A 22,171-nucleotide genomic window follows, 5' to 3' on the forward strand; every position below is an offset into this window, starting at 1 on the left:
TGCCACAGGCTGACAAATGAGAAGTGGCCATCTTAGGATAGTCCCTTCATGTCCAATACAAGGATGCTCCAGAGTCAGGCGGCCAGTCCACAGGTAAGATCACAGTGCCCAGAACTCATGGCGATTTTATTTTCAGATTGACAGATAACACCGTGTATGTTTATCATGTAGTGTTTTGAAGCATACAGAAGTGCTCCCCCGCCCCGGCCTTTTTGCGGGGATACATTCCAAGACCCACAGTGGTTGCTTGAAACTGCAGATCCTACTGGGTAGATAAACTGTTTCTTTCTTTATATACGTGGGGACTCTCTTGCTGAAGTCTTTGTATAGCCTCAATGCTTTCTGGTGCAACCCATTCTGATAACTGAAACCTCAGAAAGTGAAACCACAGATAAGGTGGACTCCTGTGCAAGTGGATGACCTGGTACTGGAAGAAGAAAATAAACATAAGAATTTCAGACTGCAAGAGTCAAAAGTTGTCCTTTATCCAAGAAGGGAACTCAGTTCAGACAAGGAAGAGGAAGAGCAAAAGGTCAAGACACAATAACAGTTACCCAGCTGTAGGGCAACAAGGGTTATCCATGGTGAAACCAACTACAGGCCTGACACACAGGCTTGACATGAGGGTCTTCAAGACCCCCTGGCCTGTGTACTCCAGCAGCCAGGGAGCAGATTTATGGCATGTCAGTGAATGGCAGCCCTCTCTGACAGCATAAAGATCCTCACTGCCAGTGGGTGGTGGAATGAGCATACTACAGCTGGCCAGTGATTTGTGTAGGACTAATTTTGCACAACTGCATCTAGAGGCCTTGGACGGCAAGCCCTCCTGCCATTTTGCCCAAATCTGTGGACCCACAAATGAGAAGCCAGACTTGACCTGATGGACCTCCAATGGGCACTTCTGGGGTCCTGAAAAGACTTTTCCCATTAGGTGTATTGTTTCTTTGATGTGAAGTTCTACAGCAAGAGGAGCATTCCTCTGGGGAATTTGGGCAGGGGGACATACACTGTTCTCACAGTCAGTTTTAAAGCTTTGCTGTTCACGCCTCATAGCCAAGGTGACCCTGGAAATTGCCTGCTGAGTCCATGCAATGGAAACTTCCAGTCATTTTCCCAGCTGTATTCTCCTCCCTGCTCTTCGACTGCTCTCTACCTCCTGTAACTCAGCATCCTCTTTGTCCTGCCCCACCTGCAACTGAGGTGGCATTGAAGGACCCCATGTTCTCAGAAAAACTGCCCCATCATCCTCCTTACAGAACCCTTGGGATCTGGCATTTTCTCTGTGTATGCTGGAGGCTGGGAGGCTCAGAAAACTGAGAGCTCTGGGCCTTGAGAGTGCACATCTAGGAAACGGGGGGAATCATACCAATCAGGGCCAGATGGCAGAGCAGGACAGGTCACGGGTGCCCACAGAACAGGCCCATCTCACCACCCACACCCATCCCCCTCTTTCTGTGGGGGGGTACTAAATGGGGCTTTGGGATCTCTCACATTCTGTGCCCACGAGTTCTTTTGAAGCTGGCCTGTAGAATGGTGTTTTATGTTTATCCTTGTTTACTGTAGACCAAAAATTGGTCTGGAGGCAGCTTCCAAGTCTTGCTCCTCTCTCTCACTGGTTAGTGGGAATTTGGATAAGGGAACAGTAGGGCTTAGATCAGTCTAGGGTTTTATGTGACCAGCTGCAGAGTTAAGTACCTCTAAGCTCTCCATGGTCCCTGCCAGGTCCATAGCCTCTGCAGAGAGCACTGCTCTCATGGGCTCACGTGTGCCCTGTTCTGGCGGCCACGTTCCGTGCATTTAGCCTCTGCCCCAGGCATGGACTGGTTACATACAGTTAGTGGTGAGATCTTCATGTTGAAGTCAGCCTCTGTGCCCCAAGGAGTCATGGGCGGTGATCCAAGAATCCAGGGAGTAGAGTTCTCGCCCTCAGGCTTAGGTGGCTCTTTGTTGCATTTATTTTGTGTTGTTTTGCAACATGATCATTCTAGTAATTCAGTCCTTTTAGAGTTGAATTCTTTTCAGACTGTTTTATTTGCCTTTTCCTGAGACTTCTGCACCATATTGCTCTGAGTAACAGTATCTCTGAGCTGAGTTGCTCTAATCGGAGCTACTAAAAGGTACCAGCTTTTAATAAATTCTGATTTGGTTTTGTTTTTTAATCAAAAAAGAGGGAGAGAAAGAAAAGAAAGACCACTCTCTATCAGGCCAGCCAGTAACGAACCATCCCCTTATCCAGAAGCAAAGGCCTGGGAGGAGCAGGGCCTGTTACTGCGGCGGGGCACTGCCTCAGGGGCAGACTTGCTCAGCGATGGTGCACAGTGACTGCGGGGGCTTCACGCTGGGAACCCTTTGGTTTTATTTCTTTTTATTTTTGATGGGCAAAAAGAATAATGTTTTTAAAAAACATCATTCTTAAGAAACCTGGGAGAGAAAAAAATGCCAGTGAGAGGAAGACAAAGAAAAATTAGAGGCAGTGCATTCCATATTTTAGAACTGTAGCTTTCCAGGCAGTCCCATTTTGTTCTGTTTACAAATGCATCCTGCAGTACAAGGTGAAGCCAAACGGTACAAAGTCCACAGAATTGAAAAGCCATTTATATTTATCATTCCATTTTTTCATCATCAAATGTTATGAATTCTCCAAAAAGGTAACAGGGAACTGGTCTCACTTTATAGACAGGGAAATTACCAAAAGAAAAATCTTGGCTCTACCATCTCTACTTACAGAAGGTAAAACACTTAACAGAGACAGATTTCTGTTGGAGTTAGACTAGGTTTCTTTTCACAGCCCTTAATCTCACGAGGTGAGAAGGAGTGGAATTTGCCAAGTTGTTGGCTACCAGACCCATCAGTCTGTTTAACGCTGGCTAAACGCAGAGAATAATGGGCAAGTTACCAAGTTTCCCCTTCAGCTCTGGCGTGAATTCTGAAATTGTGGAAGATCCTCATGTAACACACACGCTGCAACTTGCATTGCCACACAGTCCAGGGCATACAGAGCACTGTGATTCTTCACAGTCCGCACAGAGGCAAGACCAAAAATTAGGAATAAAAACTAAAGATAGTTTAGTTTTTCAGTTGGATTTTCATTCTGGCAAACTCAATAGCTCATTCCCTCCCACCCGCCCCCACCCCCAAATCAGTTAAGAAGGATGTTCTTCCAATAAACATAAATTGAGCTCTTTCTCTGTTATCCATCACATTCTGCCAGTTCTTTAAAACTGGAATATGGTACTAGGTACATAAGGCTAAAGGAGAAAAAAAGCCCCAAGTGCTATAAGGGTGCGCTTATAAGTAGTGAGGGGTCATCACTGCTGTCTACTTTCTCCCATTCTAGACACAGGGTGAAGAGACCACCTGGTTCTCTCTGAAGTCCTGAAAATCAGGGTCACTGAAGCGGAAATATTTGTCCTTAAAAATACATGTAGGTTCTCTGGCTTGTTCTCTTTGGCTGCTACAATTGGAGCCTGAATAGAGGCCCTTAAAATTAACACTGGTTCTGCAGGGACTGCCCAGTCAGGGTGCATCAGACCCAAGATCAGGTCAGCCAGGAACAGAAGGGCATGGTGGCCCTATGGGGAGAATGCCCTGTATTTTTAGTTGACTTTCTAAATTGTTCTCTATTTAGCTTCAGCCTGAGTCAGGTCTACAATGGCCATTATTTAGAAAATTCCTTAAATCAGCGAGGTAAGAGCATCAATTTAAAATATATCCAAACATCATTAAGCCTTAGGTCATAAAACTTGGTCCCTGAACTAATGGGAGTATCTTACTCATTAACAACTAGGTTCGTTCCAAACAGGCCCTATTGACACACATGATCCTTTTGTGTAACACAGTAAATCTGGTAATAGTAGAACAACAGCATGGCTTTTAAACAGGGTAATTTTATAATTCCTTAAGATGCTGATTTGCTTCTTGTAATGTGGCAAGTAGATTACAGTACTTAGACAAGGTCCACATTTACTTTAAAAGATTTCTATATTTTAACGCAAATCTAAGGACCACCCCCTTTCTTAGTTTATAGAAGATTAAAACTTTATAAAACATAAATAACCTAGTACTCTACACATCTGAAGCCCTTTGTAATAGTCACTGTTTTTCCTAATTTGAAAATAACTTATTTATATATCAAACATTAGAGCGGAGTGTAAACATGGACGTCAATCACCCTTTTGGTTTCACAAATTTGCTTTTAGCTTTCATCCACAGGCATATTTTCTGAACCTACCCATGATCTCAAATGAGATAAAATATTCTTCTTCAAAAAATTGTTACAAATATTTATTAAAAAGTGCAATTCAAAAGTTAGCTGGGCAAGCACATCACTGCAAATTACAAAAAAGGGTGAAAAACCAAAACCCCAAAATAAAACCACATGAAATACAAACAAAACAAAAAGGTTAAAAAAAAGTGTGCTGAGGAATGCACCCAAAAAGATAAGGAAATGAGAAGTCAAAGCTAGAACTCTATCCAGATGTTACTGTTCTTTCCAAGTGCAAAAGAAGGTGTGAGGAGAAACCAGCAGCCTCCACCACTGAGTTCTGGCTCTGGGTCCAAATACTACTTTAATATCAGATTATTCATCAGGGAAGTTATAAAAATATCCTATATACATGTGCACATTTGAGGCATTTAAAAAGTCACGAGAGGCTTAAAGTTTAGTGTCTCAGCAGTTCCAGCTATTTAAACTCAGTTAAAGCATCTATCATGTGAAGTTGGATTGGCTCAGTTATTTGAGTGGATGATAAAATCAAGTTGTCATCGTAGGGAAAAAAAGGAACCAAGTTCACCTACACATCCTCACCATTACCCACAGGGTAAGGGAAGTTCGGCCCAGAGCTAACCTTTTTTGTCATTACAGTTTCTGAATAAATGTAATAAATGGACTGACCACTCGCAACCCCAATCCCCAATGTAGAGTGCCCTAGGACTGAAAGAACCGTGATGAGGACGATCTGGCATCCAAATCCATTCAAGTGTGTTACTGAGCTGTTTAGCAACAACATATGTAGGAATCAGCCTCACAATGCAAGCAGCACCTCTGGGGAAGAAGCCCTGGTACGGCAACATCAAGTTGGCAAGGATCAGGTTCTGACCTCTGGTGACATCATCAACCCCTCCCTAAGCTGTGCCAACACAGAGTCCGTTTGCTCTTGTAATTGCTCCCGTCAATTAAAGCCACAAGTTGTCAGCAGCCCCCAAACCCCAGGGTGATTACTTTCCATTAGTTATTCTTACCACAAAAAAAAATGCACCCGGAAAAGTAATTTTATCTTAGCATTTATCCCTGAAAAAATGAAACACTGCATTTTCTGTCGCAAACTGTTTCTGAGCCTTCTGTCCTCAATAATCATCAGCTCTCAGGGGCTAAAAATGCTACAGCGATGCGAAACGAAACATACCCGAAAGCTCGCATTCCTGACAGGTTTCTTTTGATGGGACAGCGGCGCACTGTCTGAGCAGGGGGACGGGTCTGAGCAGAAGAAAAGAGCTGCCAAATGCATGGAATGAGCAACAGCAAAACACCAGTGGAGTGTGTGAGTCTCTCTGGATGACTCAGAGTCCCTCCTCAGCAAATGAGGTCCTGGAAGGCAAGGCAGCAGCGAGTTCTCCTCAGAACAGGACAGACGGCATGGGACTTCTGCTGTCCAGCCACAGACAGGAGTGCAGACATCTCTTTCCTCTTCCCACTGGCCCTTCCAGCACTGGGATGGAGGAGCTGTGTCGATTGTGGGGTCACACGGAGAAAAGTCAGTGCAGCAGTATGCTTCCAGGATAGGAATGTGAGTAGACGGCAATGTCACACGTGCTCAGCTTCTCCTCCTCCCCTCGGTTCAGATGCAGGAGGAACTCGCACCCAGAGGCCCCGCCGTCACAGCACTAAGAAGAGGATCAGCACAACCAACAGGACTGCAAAGAGGATGGCTATGGCACACCACTGGCGCCGATCTGGAAGGCAGGACACGGGGATTAGCTCTCACAGGGACTCCAGATTCCCCAAGATACAGTTACACGGGATTTATGGCACCCTTTGAAGCAGAAAAGGTGCAGAATGTGCAAATGACAGGGCCGTGATCTTACACCTGCCTAGGTGCCTGATACTCCAATGCTGCTCTGTTCTTGGCCTGTACTTCACATGCAGTCACAACTCTGCCAGTCCCCTGAAAATGTCTCATAATAATTACATGCTTTGTGTCTCAAGTCTTTAATTAAAATCTGCGGATCTTAGCTTTCTGCTGGTGATTAGCATATCCTCAAAAAAGGTGTTGGTACTGGTGTTACAGATCAAAGCCTGCCTGCTTTAATCTCCCATAAAAGTCAAGTCATTTAATTAAACAATAATCACATTCTTTTCTGAATGAGCACAATGGGAAGAGGGAAAGGAGATGAAAGCTACCGCTGGTCACCTCAGGAAATAAATAGCTGAAAAAGCAAGCTCCAGTGAGACAGCATGATTAATTTCACACCACACCTCGTCAACTAAGATTACTTAACTAGTAACCGTGTTAAAGTCACTTATGGAGCTCCTCTGTAAATGAAAGCGGAATGTCTTTTCTGAAACTCCTGCCCTACCAACAATTTGGAAGAGCAGCCACAGGAAACAAAGTGGCTAGAGTCCATCCAAACGGCTGAGAGCAGGGAGGCCCTGTGGGACAGAAGAGTCTAGACAGGCCCTGGGGGGCCCTGCTGCAGCTCACAATCCTGTGGTCCCAACTCTCCAACAGCTGCCCCGCAGGGCTGTTGCAAGAGTTAACACCACAAACCCTGTCATACACACACTGTGCAGCGCCCAAGCCTACAGCACAGACGATGCTTCCTTAATTTGGGGACATGTAGAAAGAATGAGCAGTCTTTCCACTGATGAGTCCTGGCATCTTCCACATAGGGCCCAACTGATAACAGAATTCACTAGCCTATGAAAATGCAGTTCAACCACTAGGAATGAGTTCCATTTAAATAGAAATATAAAGGCATATTGATTCACTAAAGTTTCTCTGAAAGCGCACCGATCTTAGCACACTATAACTATTGAGAATCACATTGCAAAAAGATCTGAATCTATGAAAATAAACTCAACGCTCCACAAGGCAAAACATGTACTTTAAATTATTTAAAATATTATGGATATCAAAGTCTTAGAACTGGACAAGAGAACTACCACCAAATTATAAGCAAAGCAAGTACCTTCTAAGTGGTGGTCACCTTGGTCTACCTCAGACATGCTAGAAGAAACTTATTTAGTTAACTCTGTGAGCAGGACGAAGATCTCGGGTCCATCACTCCTTGTTCTCAGGTAGGACTGTTCCAAAGGTCTAGGGGAGGCAGAGTTGGCCTACTGCAGGTCATAGTTTGAACTTGTTTAACTACTACTTCAATGGTCAAGAAAACTTGTATAGCTAGCATTCTCTCATCTATTTAAAAATGTTAAGGCCAGGCACAGTGGCTCATGCCTGTAGTCCCAGCACTTTGGGAGGCCAAGGTGGGCAGGTTGCGAGGTCAGGAGATTGGAACCATCCTGGCCAACATGGTGAAACCCAGTCTCTACTAAAAATACAAAAAAAAAAAAAAAAATGGCTGGGCATGGTGGCGCGTGCCTATAGTCCCAGCTACTCAGGAGGCTGAGGCAGGAGAATTGCTATAACACGGGAGACGGAAGTTGCAGTGAGCCAAGATCGTGCCATTGCACTTCAGCCTGGCAAAAGAGGGAGACTCTGTCTCAAAAAAAAAAGGTTAAATTTTCAATTTCCAGCCAAGCATGTAAGCAGCTTAGAAATCATCACTCTGTCCTAAAAAGTAAAAAGCTGAACAAACTGAAAAAGCAACAACTCTTCTTAGATCCATCAGAGAAGCGAGGTCACAGGGTAAACTGCTGCCCCTAAAACTGCAGAAACCTACAGGTGCACACAGAGAAATCACAGCTTATTAGAGCAGAAACCCACAAAGCAACAAGCTCCATGGGAACCAGCGTCCTGGTAGAAAAACCTTAACTGTAATTGATGAGTTGCTGAAGGTTCAGTGTGGACAAGTCTAAAATTAAAAATAATAATAAAAATAAAAATTCCAGGGAGACCAAGTCAAAGGGCACCCCCACACTTCTGTGGGTTTTACCTCCAGGAGCTTGACCAGATTCTCAGCGAATATTGGGAAAAATCCCCTCATGCTTCCAGCAGGCAGAGGGGAAAAGACTGTTATGAAATACTCCAGAGCACTCTGCTCTAAACAAAGTCTGCCCTTAGAAGAAACTAACCAGAGTCTAACTAACCTGGGGAAGGAAAACATCCAACTCCAGTCTTCTCTAGCCATCCGGTTCATCTAACAGTAGAAAATCTGGGAAGCACTGAAGTTCCCAGGCCAGGGGCAGAGACTCACCAGATGCTAAGACCTAATCGCAGGACTACAGAATGCCACCCCCACCCCAGCTCACTACCCCATCTTTGCTAAAGGTCTATTGGCCACAGTTCCTTTTACCCAGTACATCATGTCCACTTTTCAACAAAAAGTTACAAGGCACACTAAAAGTCAAAAAGCAATAGTGTGAAGAAACTGAATATGCATCAGAGCCAGAGTCAGCTATGGCAGGAATGTTGGAATTATCAGATGAGGAACTTTTTAAAACCACGATTAATGTGCTACTGGCTTTAAAGAAAGAAGTAGACAACATGCTTAGATTACATGGATAATGTAAGCAGAGACATGGAAATTCTAGGAAAGAAAAAAGAGAGATCAAAAACACTGTAACACAAACGAAGAATGCCCTTGATGGGCTCATTAGTGGGCTAAACACAGCTAAAGAAAGGATTCTGAGCTTGACAATTTGTCAACAGAAACCTGAAAAAAGAAAAAAAGACTGAAAGAAGTCTGAAACAGAATATTCCAGAAATGTGGAACAACTATAAGACTTACCATAACATCAATCAAGACACTGCAGTATCAGTAAAATGGACAAACAGATCAATGGAACAGATAGTCCAGAAATAGGTTGACAGAAATATAGTTAACTGATCTTTCACAAAGGAGCAAGTGCAATACAACAGAGCAAAGAGAGTCTTTTCAACAAATGGTGCTGAAACTACTGGACATCCATGCCAAAAAGATGAAGCTGGATGCAGACTTTACAGCTTAACAAAAATGAACTCAAAATGTATCCATAGACCTAAATGTAAAATGCAAAATGACCCAACTCCTGGAATAAAACACAGGAGAAAACCTAGATGACCTTGGGTATGGCAATGACTTTTTAGATACAACACCAAAGGCATTATATATCCATGAAAGAAATACTTGAAATCGGGATGTCATTAAAATTAAAAACTATGCTCTGTGGAAGTCACTGCCAAAAAGAATGAGAAGACAAGCCACAGACTGGGGTAGAATATTTGCAAAAGATTCATCTGATAAAGGACTGTTGTCCAGAAGGTATTACACAAAGAATTCTTAAAACTCACCAGTAGGAAAACAGTTTGATTTTTAAAATGGGCAAAAGACCTGAACAGACACCTCACCAAAAAAGAGATGGGGCTGGGTGTGGTGGCTCATGCCTGTAATCCCAACACTTTAGGAAGCCAAGGCGGGCAGATCATTTGAGCCCAGGAGTTTAAGACCAGCCTAGCCAACATGGTGAAACTCTATCTCTACTAAAAATACAAAAATTACCTGGGCCTGGTAGGGCAGGCCTGTAATCCCAGCTACCTGGGAGGCTGAGGCACAAGAATCACTTGAGCCTGGAAGGCAGATGCAGTGAGCTGAAATAGTGCCGCTGCACTGCAGCTTAGGTGACAGAGTGAGACTCTGTCTCAAAGAAAGGAAAAAAAGATGAAAGAGATGGCAGGGGAGCATATGAAAAGATGTTCAACATTAGGTGTCACTAGGGAAATGCAAATTAAAACAAGAAACGATACACACCTATTAGAATGGTCAAAACCCCCAACAGTGACAATACCACATGCTAGCAAGGATGTGGAGCCATATCAACTCCTAGTGGAAATTCAAAATGGTACAGCCACTTTGGAAGACAGTTTGGTGTTCCTTACAAAACTCAAACATACTCTTACCATAACCATTCAGCAATCACATACCTTGTTACTTACCAAAATGAACTTAAAAACTAATGTCCACATAAAAACCTGCACATAGTTTTTTTTTTTTTTTTTTTTAGACAGAGTCTCCCTTCGTCACCCAGGCTGGAGTACAGTGCTGACATCTTGGCTCACTGCAATGTCCGCCTTCTGGGTTCAAGTGATTCTCATGCTTTACCCTCCTAAGTAGCTGGGATTATAGGTGCGCACCCCCCCGACCCCCTCCCCCCGCTAATTTGCACATGGGTATTCGTAGCAGCTTTATTCACCATTCCCAAACCTTGGAAGCAACCAAGAGGTCCTTCAGTAGGGAAATGGATAAACTGTGGTACATCCAGACAATAGAATATTATTCAGTGTGAAAAGAGAAATAGCTATCAAGCCATGAAAAAGCATAGTGGAAACTTAGATGCGCATTACTAAGTGAGAGAAGCCAATCTGAAAAGGATTTGTGCTATATGATTCCAACCATATGCATGCTGGAAAAGCAAAACTGTGGAGATAGTCAAGGGATCAGTAGTTGGGAGGCTGGAGGAAGGGAGGGATGAACAGGCGGAACACAGGATTTTTAGGGCAGTGAAACTGCTCTGTGTGATGCTGCAATGATGGATACATGTCATTGATACATTTGTCCAAACCCATAGGATGTCCAACACCAAGTGAATCCTCATGTAAACGATGGTCTTTGCAGATGATTAATACGTTAGTGTAGGCTTACTATAACAAATGTACTACCGTGATGCTGGATGTCAAGAGTCAGGGAGATTATGAGGGGGAAGGGAACTCTGCACTTCCTGCTCTATTTTGCTAGGAACTTAAAACTGTTCTAAAAAGCTTATTAATTTTTTTAAATATTAAAATGCTTACAATAATTTCAAACCACTTCATTAAGATTAGTGCTATTCTTCCAGGATGACAACAGAAGTATCTACTACCTTCTCCAACCCTTCCCTCAACCTCACACACTCCCATGTCTACTCCCTTCCCCCAGGCATCTTGCCATTCTCAGGACCAGATTTCCAACACTGAATCCGATTCCCACTCTCTGGCTTTCCATCAGCCTCTACTCGCGCCCCTACCACCCTCCAATCACTTTCTCTTCCACAACTGTATTCCGTAGAATTTTTAACAAGAAGCATATACCACACAAGCCAGCACAACCCGAAGATGCTCTTTTAAAGCCGTTTTCCTCTGAAGCGGCTAAGCTGCCTCTATGAAGCATGAACTAGGCAACAGGTGACCCCAGGGAGCTGTAACCCCCGACTTCTCAGCACTTCCCGCAGAGGCTCCATGCATAGACGGAACGGGTACCAATCACAGGGGCTTTTGTGACCAAGCGGAAAGTTCTAAGCAGCATTGCAAGCTCAGGACCCGCCTCAAAAGTCAGAGGGAACAAAAGAACCCCAATGGTAGTTTTTTTCCTCTCTCTCAAAATATTTTCCTCCCCTAAAAAGATGAAGAGAATGCTGGAAGGTGAGAAGGAAAAAAATCTCAGTATCTACTAAAAATACTTCTGTGGGTAGGAGAATAATAAAATTCGTGTCCCTCTTGGGTCATTCAAAAGAGTAAATGTAGAGTCTTGGTTGGTTTCTCCCAGGAAGCAGATAGCCACGGGGAGCGGAGATGTTCTGCCTCCGAAGAACCGTGAAGTGTTCGTAACTACTTAATCACACTTCACTGTGCCTTCATAGGCTTCCTTTATGTACAGGTTTGATTACAAAGCAGTGAACTTTTGCAAAAAGTATGGAGGAGAGCAGAGACCAATACAAATTGCTTGTTTGTCAAACTGAAGCAGAAAGCACCAAGCAGGAGGAGGTCCTTAGAGAGTATTTCTTTGGGTAGCAAGCAAAGATTAAAATGAAAACACAAGCAACCTGTTAAAAGTGAATCTCCCTTCAGGATAAATGCTCTGTTTCCTGGCTCTTTTTCTTACACAAATATAACCAAAGAAATAACATTGCTTCCCCAATTTTTCTTTTGGGAAAAAGTAGAATAAAGCATAAGCAAACTTCAGTGCTATTTATATATACTGGGCTGCTTATCACACAATGCAAGTACTTTTCTAAATTATTCATACCCAGAATGCTGGGAAATAAAGACAGCGCATCTTTGTTCACTTGCTCTTCCCCGAACAAAACTGGTGCCGAAGTAGCTACTTGACTTTGTGACTAATACACACATGAGTGAGAGGCTTGGAGTTTAAATTTGCTATGTAACCCTTCATTAACCCCCACGCCCCGCTTTTTTGTTTTTAAATAGAGGGGAGAAGGTAGAAGCATAGAGACCCCTTGGGGCCATTACAATTTTTGTTGCCTTACAATTTCTTAAAAATATTTACTAAGTATCAATAAACACATGGTAAACACAGTTAAACAGCTTTACTTTATCGTTATTTCATTTAATCTTTACAATGACCTAGAGAGGTAGGACTCAACCTATTTTTATAGATAAGAAACAGAGCCCCAGAGAACTGTTATGTAACCTGAGTATGAATTAAACTTGTAAAAAGTAAACATGCATATGTATTTAACTCTTGCCTCAAAGAGCTACCCTATTAAACCTTATAACATGTACTTGACAGCAAGAAACCAATAGAAGAATGAGGTGTCAGTAGGGGATGTTCTAACAGCCCAGAACATTCAGATTACCTCAAGGAGCACCTCAGTTTCTCCTTCTACCAAGCTGCCCGCACCAGATAAAGAAGAGATACTGGATTTTTAAAATTAAAATACATTATTTCCCATGTAAAGAGTCACTGGAACATATCTTACACAATAATCTGAAAATTGTTTCTTCATCCTCATCCTGGTGCAAATTTGCTGGAATATTTCAGTATTGATTCAAATATAACAATTTAAAGTAGATCGATGCACGCCATATTATTCTATAGTAACTGTTTTTCTATCAATGAAAGAATGTTCAGGAGAAACAGTAACTTGCTTAACTCTTGTTTTAAAAAAAGTTCCCTATTTTGGCAAGGAAATCTTAAAAAACCAATAAAATAAAGATTGATTTTGTAATTGCAAAGAAAGTTACGCTACTGAGAAAAAAAAAAAAAAACTGAACACGGTGGGGGAGCACAGAGATCTTTTCCCAAGTTAAGGCTACAAGCAGAAGATAAAAACTGCACATACCAGTCTTCCATTCTAGGGCATCATAAAAAAAAAAAAATGTGCTATAACTAAAGGATCAGCCAGGCACGATGGCTCATGCCTGTAATCCCAGCACTTTGGGAGGTTGAGGCGGGTGGATCACCTGAGATCAGGAGTTCAAGACTAGCCTAGCCAAGAAGGTGAAACCCTGTCCCTACTAAAAATACAAAAATTAGCCAGGCGTGGTGGCATGCACCTGTAATCCCAGCTACTCGGGAGGCTGAGGCAGGAGAATCACTTAAATCCAGGAGGCAGTGGAGGTTGCAGTGAGCTAAGATGGCACCACTGCACTCCAGCCTGGGTGACAGAGACTTGGTCTCAAAAAAAAAAAAAAAAGAAAGGGATTTGCACGGGCATAACTATGAGACAACGCCCCTAGACAGAGTTCTAGAATTAAGTACAAATGCTTAAACACCATACATACCACTGGTCATATGAGATACTTTTGCAAGTTTCTTCATCACATTGTCCAGCCGGGACTGAGTGCTCTCCAATTCGTGAGAGAAATCTTCCAACATACTAGAGAAAAGCAGATACAGAGGTTGCTGTAAGCACAAAGCCTTGGCAGTGCACTTGCACTGGGTTAACATGACTAAGCCTACATTTTAGCAAACAAAATAGGCAACGCTGGGATTCAGGACCTTAGTCTGTTAACCAAAATCCTTGGGACAAGATATGATTTTGATTTTGGAATTCTCGAGATTTAAAAATACGCTTTGTATTAGTCAATACCACCAGCAGGGTCTGGGGCAGTCCCCATAATCAGATACTTAATATTTCTGCAGAGAAAACTATGAGGAGTCACAGCTGGAGTCAGGTGAGGTTTTTCTGTAACATAACCTTGCTGCAAATTTAAAGAAGCACATTGAGATTTCTTTTTAGAGCTTTCTAGATTTCAGAACTGCATGCAGACAAGGCAGTGTGGACCTGTCTAAACAATAACACAAACTCAGTGCTAGCGCAATGTGGTAGAAACAACGCTACCTGAGGTGGACAACCAGGCTTTGCCACTTGTTTACATTGCTACCTTGGACAATGTGCCCTACAACACTTTGGGACTGTTTCCTCACCTGTAATACAGGGCAATCCTATCAGCTCAACTTCCCTCACAGGGCTCTTGTGAGAACCAGGTAATATAGTAAAGCACTTTATGTCAGTATGAGTTAAGGCATGTACTTTAATAAAATAATCTCCTATCAAGCGCTATATGCTTTATCATAAACCCAGAAGACCTCAGGACTAACATCCCTGATGGGGTGTGTGTGAGAGTGTGTATGTGCACCCACGCATACACGTGTCTCCCCACCTGTCCTCACAGAAAAACCAGTATTTCCCACTCGGAGAACTGACTCCAGCAGGCTTACACTATTTGCTGTCCAATGTGCAGCTGGGAAAGAAAACACCAAAATATTCTTTCAGGAGTGCCTAGAAAAATCACTAAATAGTCCAGACTTTTCAACTTCTGATTAGTAAATGATTATTCTGAGGCCAGAATGTAACGTACCAATTAGTACTAAGGGTCTCACTAAAAAGGCTGTGGTAAGTCTGACAGCATCGCTGGCAGCTAGAAACTGCTGGTCTCGATCTCTCCACACCAGACACCTGACAGCCTTGCAGGATGGGGCAACCAACTCTTCATTAAATTAACTATTACATCAACTCCTGTTGACAACTAAATAAACAAGTCTTTGTCCCATACCTAAATTTTCAAATCAAAACATATTTATCTCATTTTAGATCCTGGCAGCATCAGGCCCTGCAGCTGGCAGGCCTATCCAGGCAGCGCCAAACACGGAAAAGCAAGAGCTACCTTTGTGCACTGGGTATGATTTTTCTTACTGAAGCCAAAACAGGCACATCATCTGCCCTTCAGTCCATGGACGCTCACCAAGGAAGTTGCTAGCCCAAATCCATCTCAATAACATCCAGCAAAATATGAGTCACGTATGCCATTTTACATTTTTTAGTAGCCACATTTTTTAAAATTTCAAAAGAAACAGGTGAAATTAATATTCTGTTGTATTTAGCCTAATATAGCCAAAATACTATCATTTCAACATGCAATATAAAAAATTATTAATAAGGCCAGGCACGGTGGCTCATGCCTATAATCTCAGCACTTTGAGAAGCCAAGGCAGGTAGATCACGAGGTCGGGAGATTGAGATCATCCTGACCAGCATGGTGAAACCCTGTCTCTATTAAAATACAAAATTAGCTGGGCATGGTGGTGCGCACCTGTAGTCCCAGTTACTCAGGAGGCTGAGGCAGAGGAATCACTGGAACTCTGGAGACAGAGGTTGCAGTGAGCCAAGATTGCGCCACTGTACTCCAGACTGGCGACAGAGTGAGACTCCGTCTCAAAAAAAAAATGTTATTAATAAGCTATTTTACATTTGTCCATACTAAGTCTTCAAAGTCCAGTATGCATTTTACCCCGGAGAACATCTCAACTCAGACTGACCACATATCACTTACTCAACAGCCACATGTGGCTAGTAGCTATTATATTGGATAGCACAGATCTAAGTCCAAATCCTATGTTTTTCCCAATTATCTGTTATTTCTATTTTATTAGAGACAGGGTCTCCTCTGTTACCCAGGCTGGAGTACAGTGGTGCCATCATAGCTCACTGCAGCCTCTAACTCCTGGGCTCAAGCAATCCTCCCACCTCAGCCTCCTTCCCTAGCACTTGGAAATACAGGTGTAAACCACCATGCCCAGTGGTTTCATGCCCTTGAAAACAAACCCCTTTACTATTGCTCTAGTGAGCTGTGGAGAGGGAGTGGAGGTAGGGGTGTGTCAATTCATCATTTTTAACTGGAAGTCCCTCAGGCTCTATTACCCACTGCCCGGCCACGCTGCCTCATCAACAGAGAAGCTCAGGCCATTAGTCCCTTCCCATCCTCAAAGTGAACTTTAGGGTCAAGGCCCATTTTAGGTAGAAATGAAACAGATCTGGCTACTCTAGCTTCCTACCTGGTTTCCCTACCTGGTTCCACTACAGCGCATCATCTAAATCACACCTGATCACACCATCACTCCTAACCTCACCTCTACCGGTCTCTCATCATACTGAGCATAAGTTGTCCTACCTCCTTACCATGCTGACAAGGACTCCCCTGGTTTGTTCTCTGCCTTGAGACACATGGAACCTCTCTGCTCCATGCACGTGTGTACCTCTCCATCTTCACAGGTGCACTTTCTTCCTACTGGTCTAGGCTCCCCACGCTACCTGACTTCACACCAACTCTCACCTCACCTGGCTAGCGTCCACACATCCTTCAGGTTTCAGTTAAAACTCCTCTTCCTCAGGGACCCTGGGCTAAGTTAGGGCTCTCCAGGCATGCACTAGCCCCATCACAGGGGCCCTCCCACTCCACTGCCATCACCTAATGACACCCCCACCACTTACACAATGTCCGTTCTACCCAGCAAGTGGCAAACTCTTTGGCAGAGATGGGGTGTCTTGTCTGTTCTGCTCCCTTCTATATCCCTAGGCTTCCAGAAGTCCTGGTATAGAACAAGTGCTCACTAAGAATTTATAATGAATGGATGTGTAATAATAAACATAATATTGAGACAGGAAAGTTTCTGAAATATCATGGTGAACTGTTTTATTATTTTTCTCTAGAAAAATATTTATAAAATGATAAAGGTATCCTGAGGCAGCATTTAAGAATGCAGTTTTTGCCATCAAACTTCTGAGTGCAAAAGGGATTGTTCATAAGGAAAAACAAACTGAAGTTATGTTTTGTTTTTATTTTTTTGAGAGGGAAGATTTTTTTGTTAACTGGAGTGAACTTTGTAACTTAAAAAAAAAAAAAAAAACAACGTTACAATAATTTAAGATTCAAAGCAAAAAGTGTTTGTTCAATGTACTGGGAGACTCATGGGATGATAAAGTCAGCTCTCATCCTATCCTCTTTGAAACAAAAATCGCCACAGGTTATAGAGACTTCTCTGTTTCACACTCCCATTCATAACTATACTTCGAGTATCTGCTCAGAGAAATCTGTGTCTGTTTTTGGAGGTGTTTAAAAAAATAACAACTTTGCCTAAAGCCTGTAGTAAAATTTACAGAATGGATTTGCTTCTTTCGGGGAGGCTAGTCTGTAAAAGAGAATTAAAAATGCAGCTATGAATAAACTAGCTTTTGGTTTTACCAGCCATGTAGCTGCCAGGCTTTTTAGGGGTCTTGTAGGATGGTTTTGCCCCTCAGTTTCACTGCAGCAAGAGGGGCGTCCCAATACTCACACTGCCTGTTCCTCCAGCTCCCCTCCGATGCGCTGGGACATGTTCTTCAGCACCCCGATGCTGCCAGAGACCAGCTCCAACTGCTCATCCTGCTGTTCCACGATCAACTGGTGCCAGAGAAATGGGAAATAAGCAATTAAAATCCATCTTACCTGGTTCCAAGCCCAGCACTCTAGCAGCTGCTAGTTTCTTTGCCAACTTGGGACAATTCACATTCAGAAGCAAAGCCCAGAAATCAAAGGACCAGACCGTTGCCTCTGAGAACACACTGCTCAAAGGGCTGGATTGTCAAGCTACTGATATCTCCTGCTGATCCAACTTGTGAACAGTCAGCGGGGCTTGAAACCACCAAGGGAGATTTACTCCGGTTGGCTGACGTCCAATAATGGAGCAGACAATGGCTGAAAGCACACGTGCAGATGACCACTGAGACACAGAGATGTTTGGGAGGAGGAAGCCCACTGCCAAGATCAAGGTCTCAATCCACAACAGACTGCCACAGCTTAAATACAAGAGAGTCTGGCAAATCTCTGGATGTGGGGAAACTAGGCACACAGTCTCTACTCCCTCTTCAAGGACAAACTAAAGATGCCCCATGGCAATAAGTTGCCTTAAGGACAACTACTGACTGACAAGTATGTACTTTTAGTTGTGTTGTATTCTTCTCACTTTCTATAGGAAAAAATTTTGCTGGGTTTAATAGCAATTTAAGTAAACAACTGGTTAGGCAGACGTACTAATGTAAAGAACAAAAGAACATATAAGCTATCTGTATACATAAAACACTGCATTTAATCAATAGTTTCAATGGATACATGCTCCTCAAATCCCCAGACACATTATCATTAGCTTCCTTTTATTAATACAGCTCTACACATCAGAGGCAATAACAGACACAGTCCACTTCATTCTCCTCCTACCCTTAACGTACACAAAAGCTGTCAACTTTATATATAATGAAACCAACGAATAATTTTCAATGAAAAAAATGAGATCTTTCTGAAAGTGCCTTTGCTGAAATGAACAAAGGTCTGCTTTTTCTAAGAGAACTGAGCTTGGTTTTTTTTTTTTTTTTTGAAAGGTTGTTTCACTGACGCCAGGCTGGAGTGCAGTGGCGCGATATTGGCTCACTGCAACCTCCACCTCCCAAGTTCCAGCGATTCCCCTGCCTCAGCCTCCCAAGTAGCTGGGACTACAGGCGCGCACCACCACGCCTAATTTTTTTATTTTATTTTAGTAGAGACGGGGTTTCACCATGTTGGCCAGGATAGTATCGATCTCCTGATCTCGTAATCTGCCCGCCTTGGCCTCCCAAAGTGCTGGGATTACAGATGTCAGCCACCGCACCAGACCACTTTGTTCTTTGCTTTTAGAGACAGGGTCTTGCTCTGTCACCCAGGCTAAAATGCAAAGGCATGATCAAAGCTCACTGTAGCCTTGAACTCCTGGGCTAAAGGATCCTCTGGCCTCGGCTTCCTGAGTAGCTGGGACTAAAGGTATAAACCACCATGCCTGGCTGAGCTTGGTTCTCTTGAAGCAGTCATGCTGTGAAGATTTTGAAACTCTTTATGCATGCAATCATTAAATATTTAAACACAATAAACCACAGGACAAGCTCTCCCTTACCCCGCTTGTCATTAAGCCATGAGACCCCATGGCTGGCAAAGGAACTAAGGTGGGTGTATTTTTTCCCACTGCCCCGTCCTAAGCCTGGGCCCCTGGGGTACCTGCTGCTGTGCCTGCTGCTCCTCAATGAAATGAGAATTGGCTCGCTGGAGCTCTCTGTCCAGGCGCCCGTATTTATCTGTTGTTCCAGTGCTCCAGTTCTGGCTGCCACTGTCTCCCAGCAGTGCCTGTGTGAGCAGGACAACCGGAGGAGTCAGAACAAACAAACAGTTACTATCTCTGAACAAGTGAAGCATCAAGAGTGATATAAAGAGTTTTCACATTTCTTATTATCTATTTTCCCCTGGGCCAGGCTTTTATGTAGTGGTGTAATCTGGAGCCTGTGTGGTACAATTTAAGGAATTCCAGAAGGGCCCTCTCTGTGTTTAAACTCTCCCAATAGGCCTCACAATGGGCTTTGTCCCTTAAAGTGCAAATAAATGCCTGCTAAATCAACAAACGCCCATCTAGATACTGTGTTATAACTGAAAAGCGCTCAATCTTTTGTAAAAGAGCTCTTCCTGGTACCTGTGAAACTTCAGCAACCCACAGGTTCCAGTCAACCTGATTCCAAAGATCTAGAGTACTTTTTTAAGAAAAGTGTGACCCAGGGAAGTTTTGGGGTTTTTGGTGGGGGGGAAGGGGAGAGTTCCCTAGAACGACCAGCAGGTTAGCCATAGCCCTTCACACACAAAAGGCTTAAGAACCATCAATGTCTGTTAAGTTTAACCCATGAATAGAATCCAGGGTCCTTCAGGCTTTCCAGATGACAACTGGGGTTGCTTCACCAGGCAGGTATGACCACAAGGAATCCCTGACCTTGGCCACCTAGGCAAGGGCTGCCCTAAAGTCAGAGTCTTCCACCACGGCTCCCAGACAACAGGGCCGGGTATCTGAAGTATGAATTCAGGTATGAAGTCTGCAGCCATAAATGGGTAAGGTTGGGTATGTCTTCCTCACATGAAGAGACCAGGCAGGGATGCGAGAGCTCAGTCTCCACAGTTGGTTCTGACCAGATCCCCACAGGCCTTTCTTACGACTCAAAGTAACTGCTCACCAGCCGTGCACCAAGAGCCAGAAGACACTAGCAACTGAGACTCTTTTTCCTTGTAGAGTTTCCATTTCTTATCAGGTAATTAAAAAAAAAATCTCTGGCACTATTAAAAGCCTGGCTGTTTACTTGGTTCTGTCTGAAAACCCTTCTAACAGCCTCATGGTCTTCCTTCATACTGACACAGACCTCTTCTCAGACTGCAAGGGGTGAACTCCATCAAATGGCCAGACTTCAGGGGCCAGGATCAGGGCAGCTCAGGATGCAGTGTGCTATGTTCTGAGGTGGTTATTAGCAGAGTTTCAAAGAAGCTCAGTTATTAGAAGCTCTTCTTACAAGAGCTCCCAGCGGCCCAGAGCTTCAGTCCGGTCAAGAGGCTGGATGGTGACTGTCTCTGGTGTAAAGCAGATCCAAGGGTTTTTGTGGGTGGCTCTGCCCTGACCTGGTCTTAGGGCTGTCAACACTGAAAAGATCCTGCTCAATCTGACCCAGACTCTAAGGACCTCTATGGAAGACATTAGGAATTAGTGACAATTTTTTTAGGGTCAGAAAAAGGCTATAATGCATCACTGGCCTAAGGACAGTGAACTGGGACATTACCAGGGCCTGTGTGCTCCTGAAGTCACTGGGCTATTTTGCCTACATTTTCCATGGTCTACACTTAGGCAGAGCTAAGTATAGGGCAAATCATCCACATTTTATTGTAAAGTAGCTTAAAGTTCATTGGTCTGACCCCAGAGGTCTGTGATAATGGGAATGAGATTGAGAGAGGAGCCAAGCTCTGGGAGATGCACCTGTGTGTGGGTGCCAGGGCAGGGGTGCTGGAGGAGGGAGCAGCACAGTACCTGGTGCCTGGCATGATGCAGCAAGGCCCATGCCTGCTGGAGGCTTAGAAAGCCCTGGCCTTGCCGTTCCTTAAAAATTTGCAACTTGACATTTCACTTATGGCCTAAAACCAAATTCCAAGCCATACGTGGGACAGGCAATATGGATAACCACTTTATTCACATTAGCTCATACTAATGTGAATAATAGCCTATACTATCTAGAGAATAAAACATTCAAGTTAAGGGTGACAGCACAGGTGTTACGAACTTCACTGTCACAACTACTCCAGGTACTTCCACTTCCTATAAGGTCAAGTGCAAATGAGAAGAGAACTCCAAAGCTAGCCACCTTGAGGCCATTTCACTAGCTTCTTTCAAGAAAGGGAGCCAGATGGAATGGATCAGTACAGCTAGTGGCTTTTCCTAGCTGAAAGGCCAAAAAAAAAAAAAAAACAAAAAAAAACAAAGGAGGCAAATAAGATTAAAAAGCCAAAAACAAAACAATGATTTCAAAAATGGAATGCAAGAAAAGGAAACAGAAAAATTAAGTGAGGTGATATTTATAGAACCTTCCCCCTTCTTCAAGCTTTCATAATATTTGTTTTCAAAATTAAGTGGCTTGACAAACACCCACAGGTATAAGGTAAGGATTTATGTTATGAAATACTGATTGCTAGTTAAGTAAAAATAGTAAGATTTCTCAAGAGCCTACTACATGGACAATTCATAACTTTCTGGAATCTGAATAAAATGAGGTTAAGATAATTCATTTAAAACAAACAGTATCATTTTTCATGATACTGTTTACTGTTTACTCCTAAGGAAAATGGATATCCACAGAATTTTTAAAAACTACTTCTGTCAAAAAAATCACCTAACAGTTTAGCAACAGGCAAAAAACATTCCCACCAAAAAAGTCTAAATCGAATTTCAATCTAAATTAAAGTCCAAATTCTAGATGACCATTCTACATTTTTTAAAATGACTGTATTTTAACAATTAGAAAGCAGTATTTCTATAAATATGCCAAAGTATGTAACTTTAAAAAACTACTTAAAAAGAAATTTAACACACAAGTTTAAGGTTCCTCTAACGTCTTTACATCAAATATCAATCCTTAGATGTCTAATGTGTTCCATGG

At 43.1% G+C, this 22,171-nt stretch overlaps 1 protein-coding gene across 1 annotated transcript in view; it reads right to left on the reverse strand.

The window, feature by feature from the left end:
- Positions 1–2,340: 2,340 nt before the first annotated feature.
- STX6 (syntaxin 6) overlaps positions 2,341–22,171 on the reverse strand; it is a 49,025-nt gene continuing 29,194 nt past the window's right edge. The window contains exons 5-8 of the mRNA XM_017524452.2: positions 19,215–19,340; positions 17,488–17,594; positions 13,656–13,750; positions 2,341–5,952 (exon numbers count right to left, since the gene is read on the reverse strand). Coding sequence (XP_017379941.1) covers positions 5,876–5,952; positions 13,656–13,750; positions 17,488–17,594; positions 19,215–19,340 — 405 coding nt within the window. The 3' untranslated portion in view covers positions 2,341–5,875. The remainder of the gene's footprint in view (positions 5,953–13,655; positions 13,751–17,487; positions 17,595–19,214; positions 19,341–22,171) is intronic.

The sequence above is a fragment of the Cebus imitator genome, unplaced genomic scaffold (assembly GCF_001604975.1).
Source record: "Cebus imitator isolate Cc_AM_T3 unplaced genomic scaffold, Cebus_imitator-1.0 Scaffold33, whole genome shotgun sequence".
Lineage (NCBI taxonomy): Eukaryota > Metazoa > Chordata > Mammalia > Primates > Cebidae > Cebus > Cebus imitator.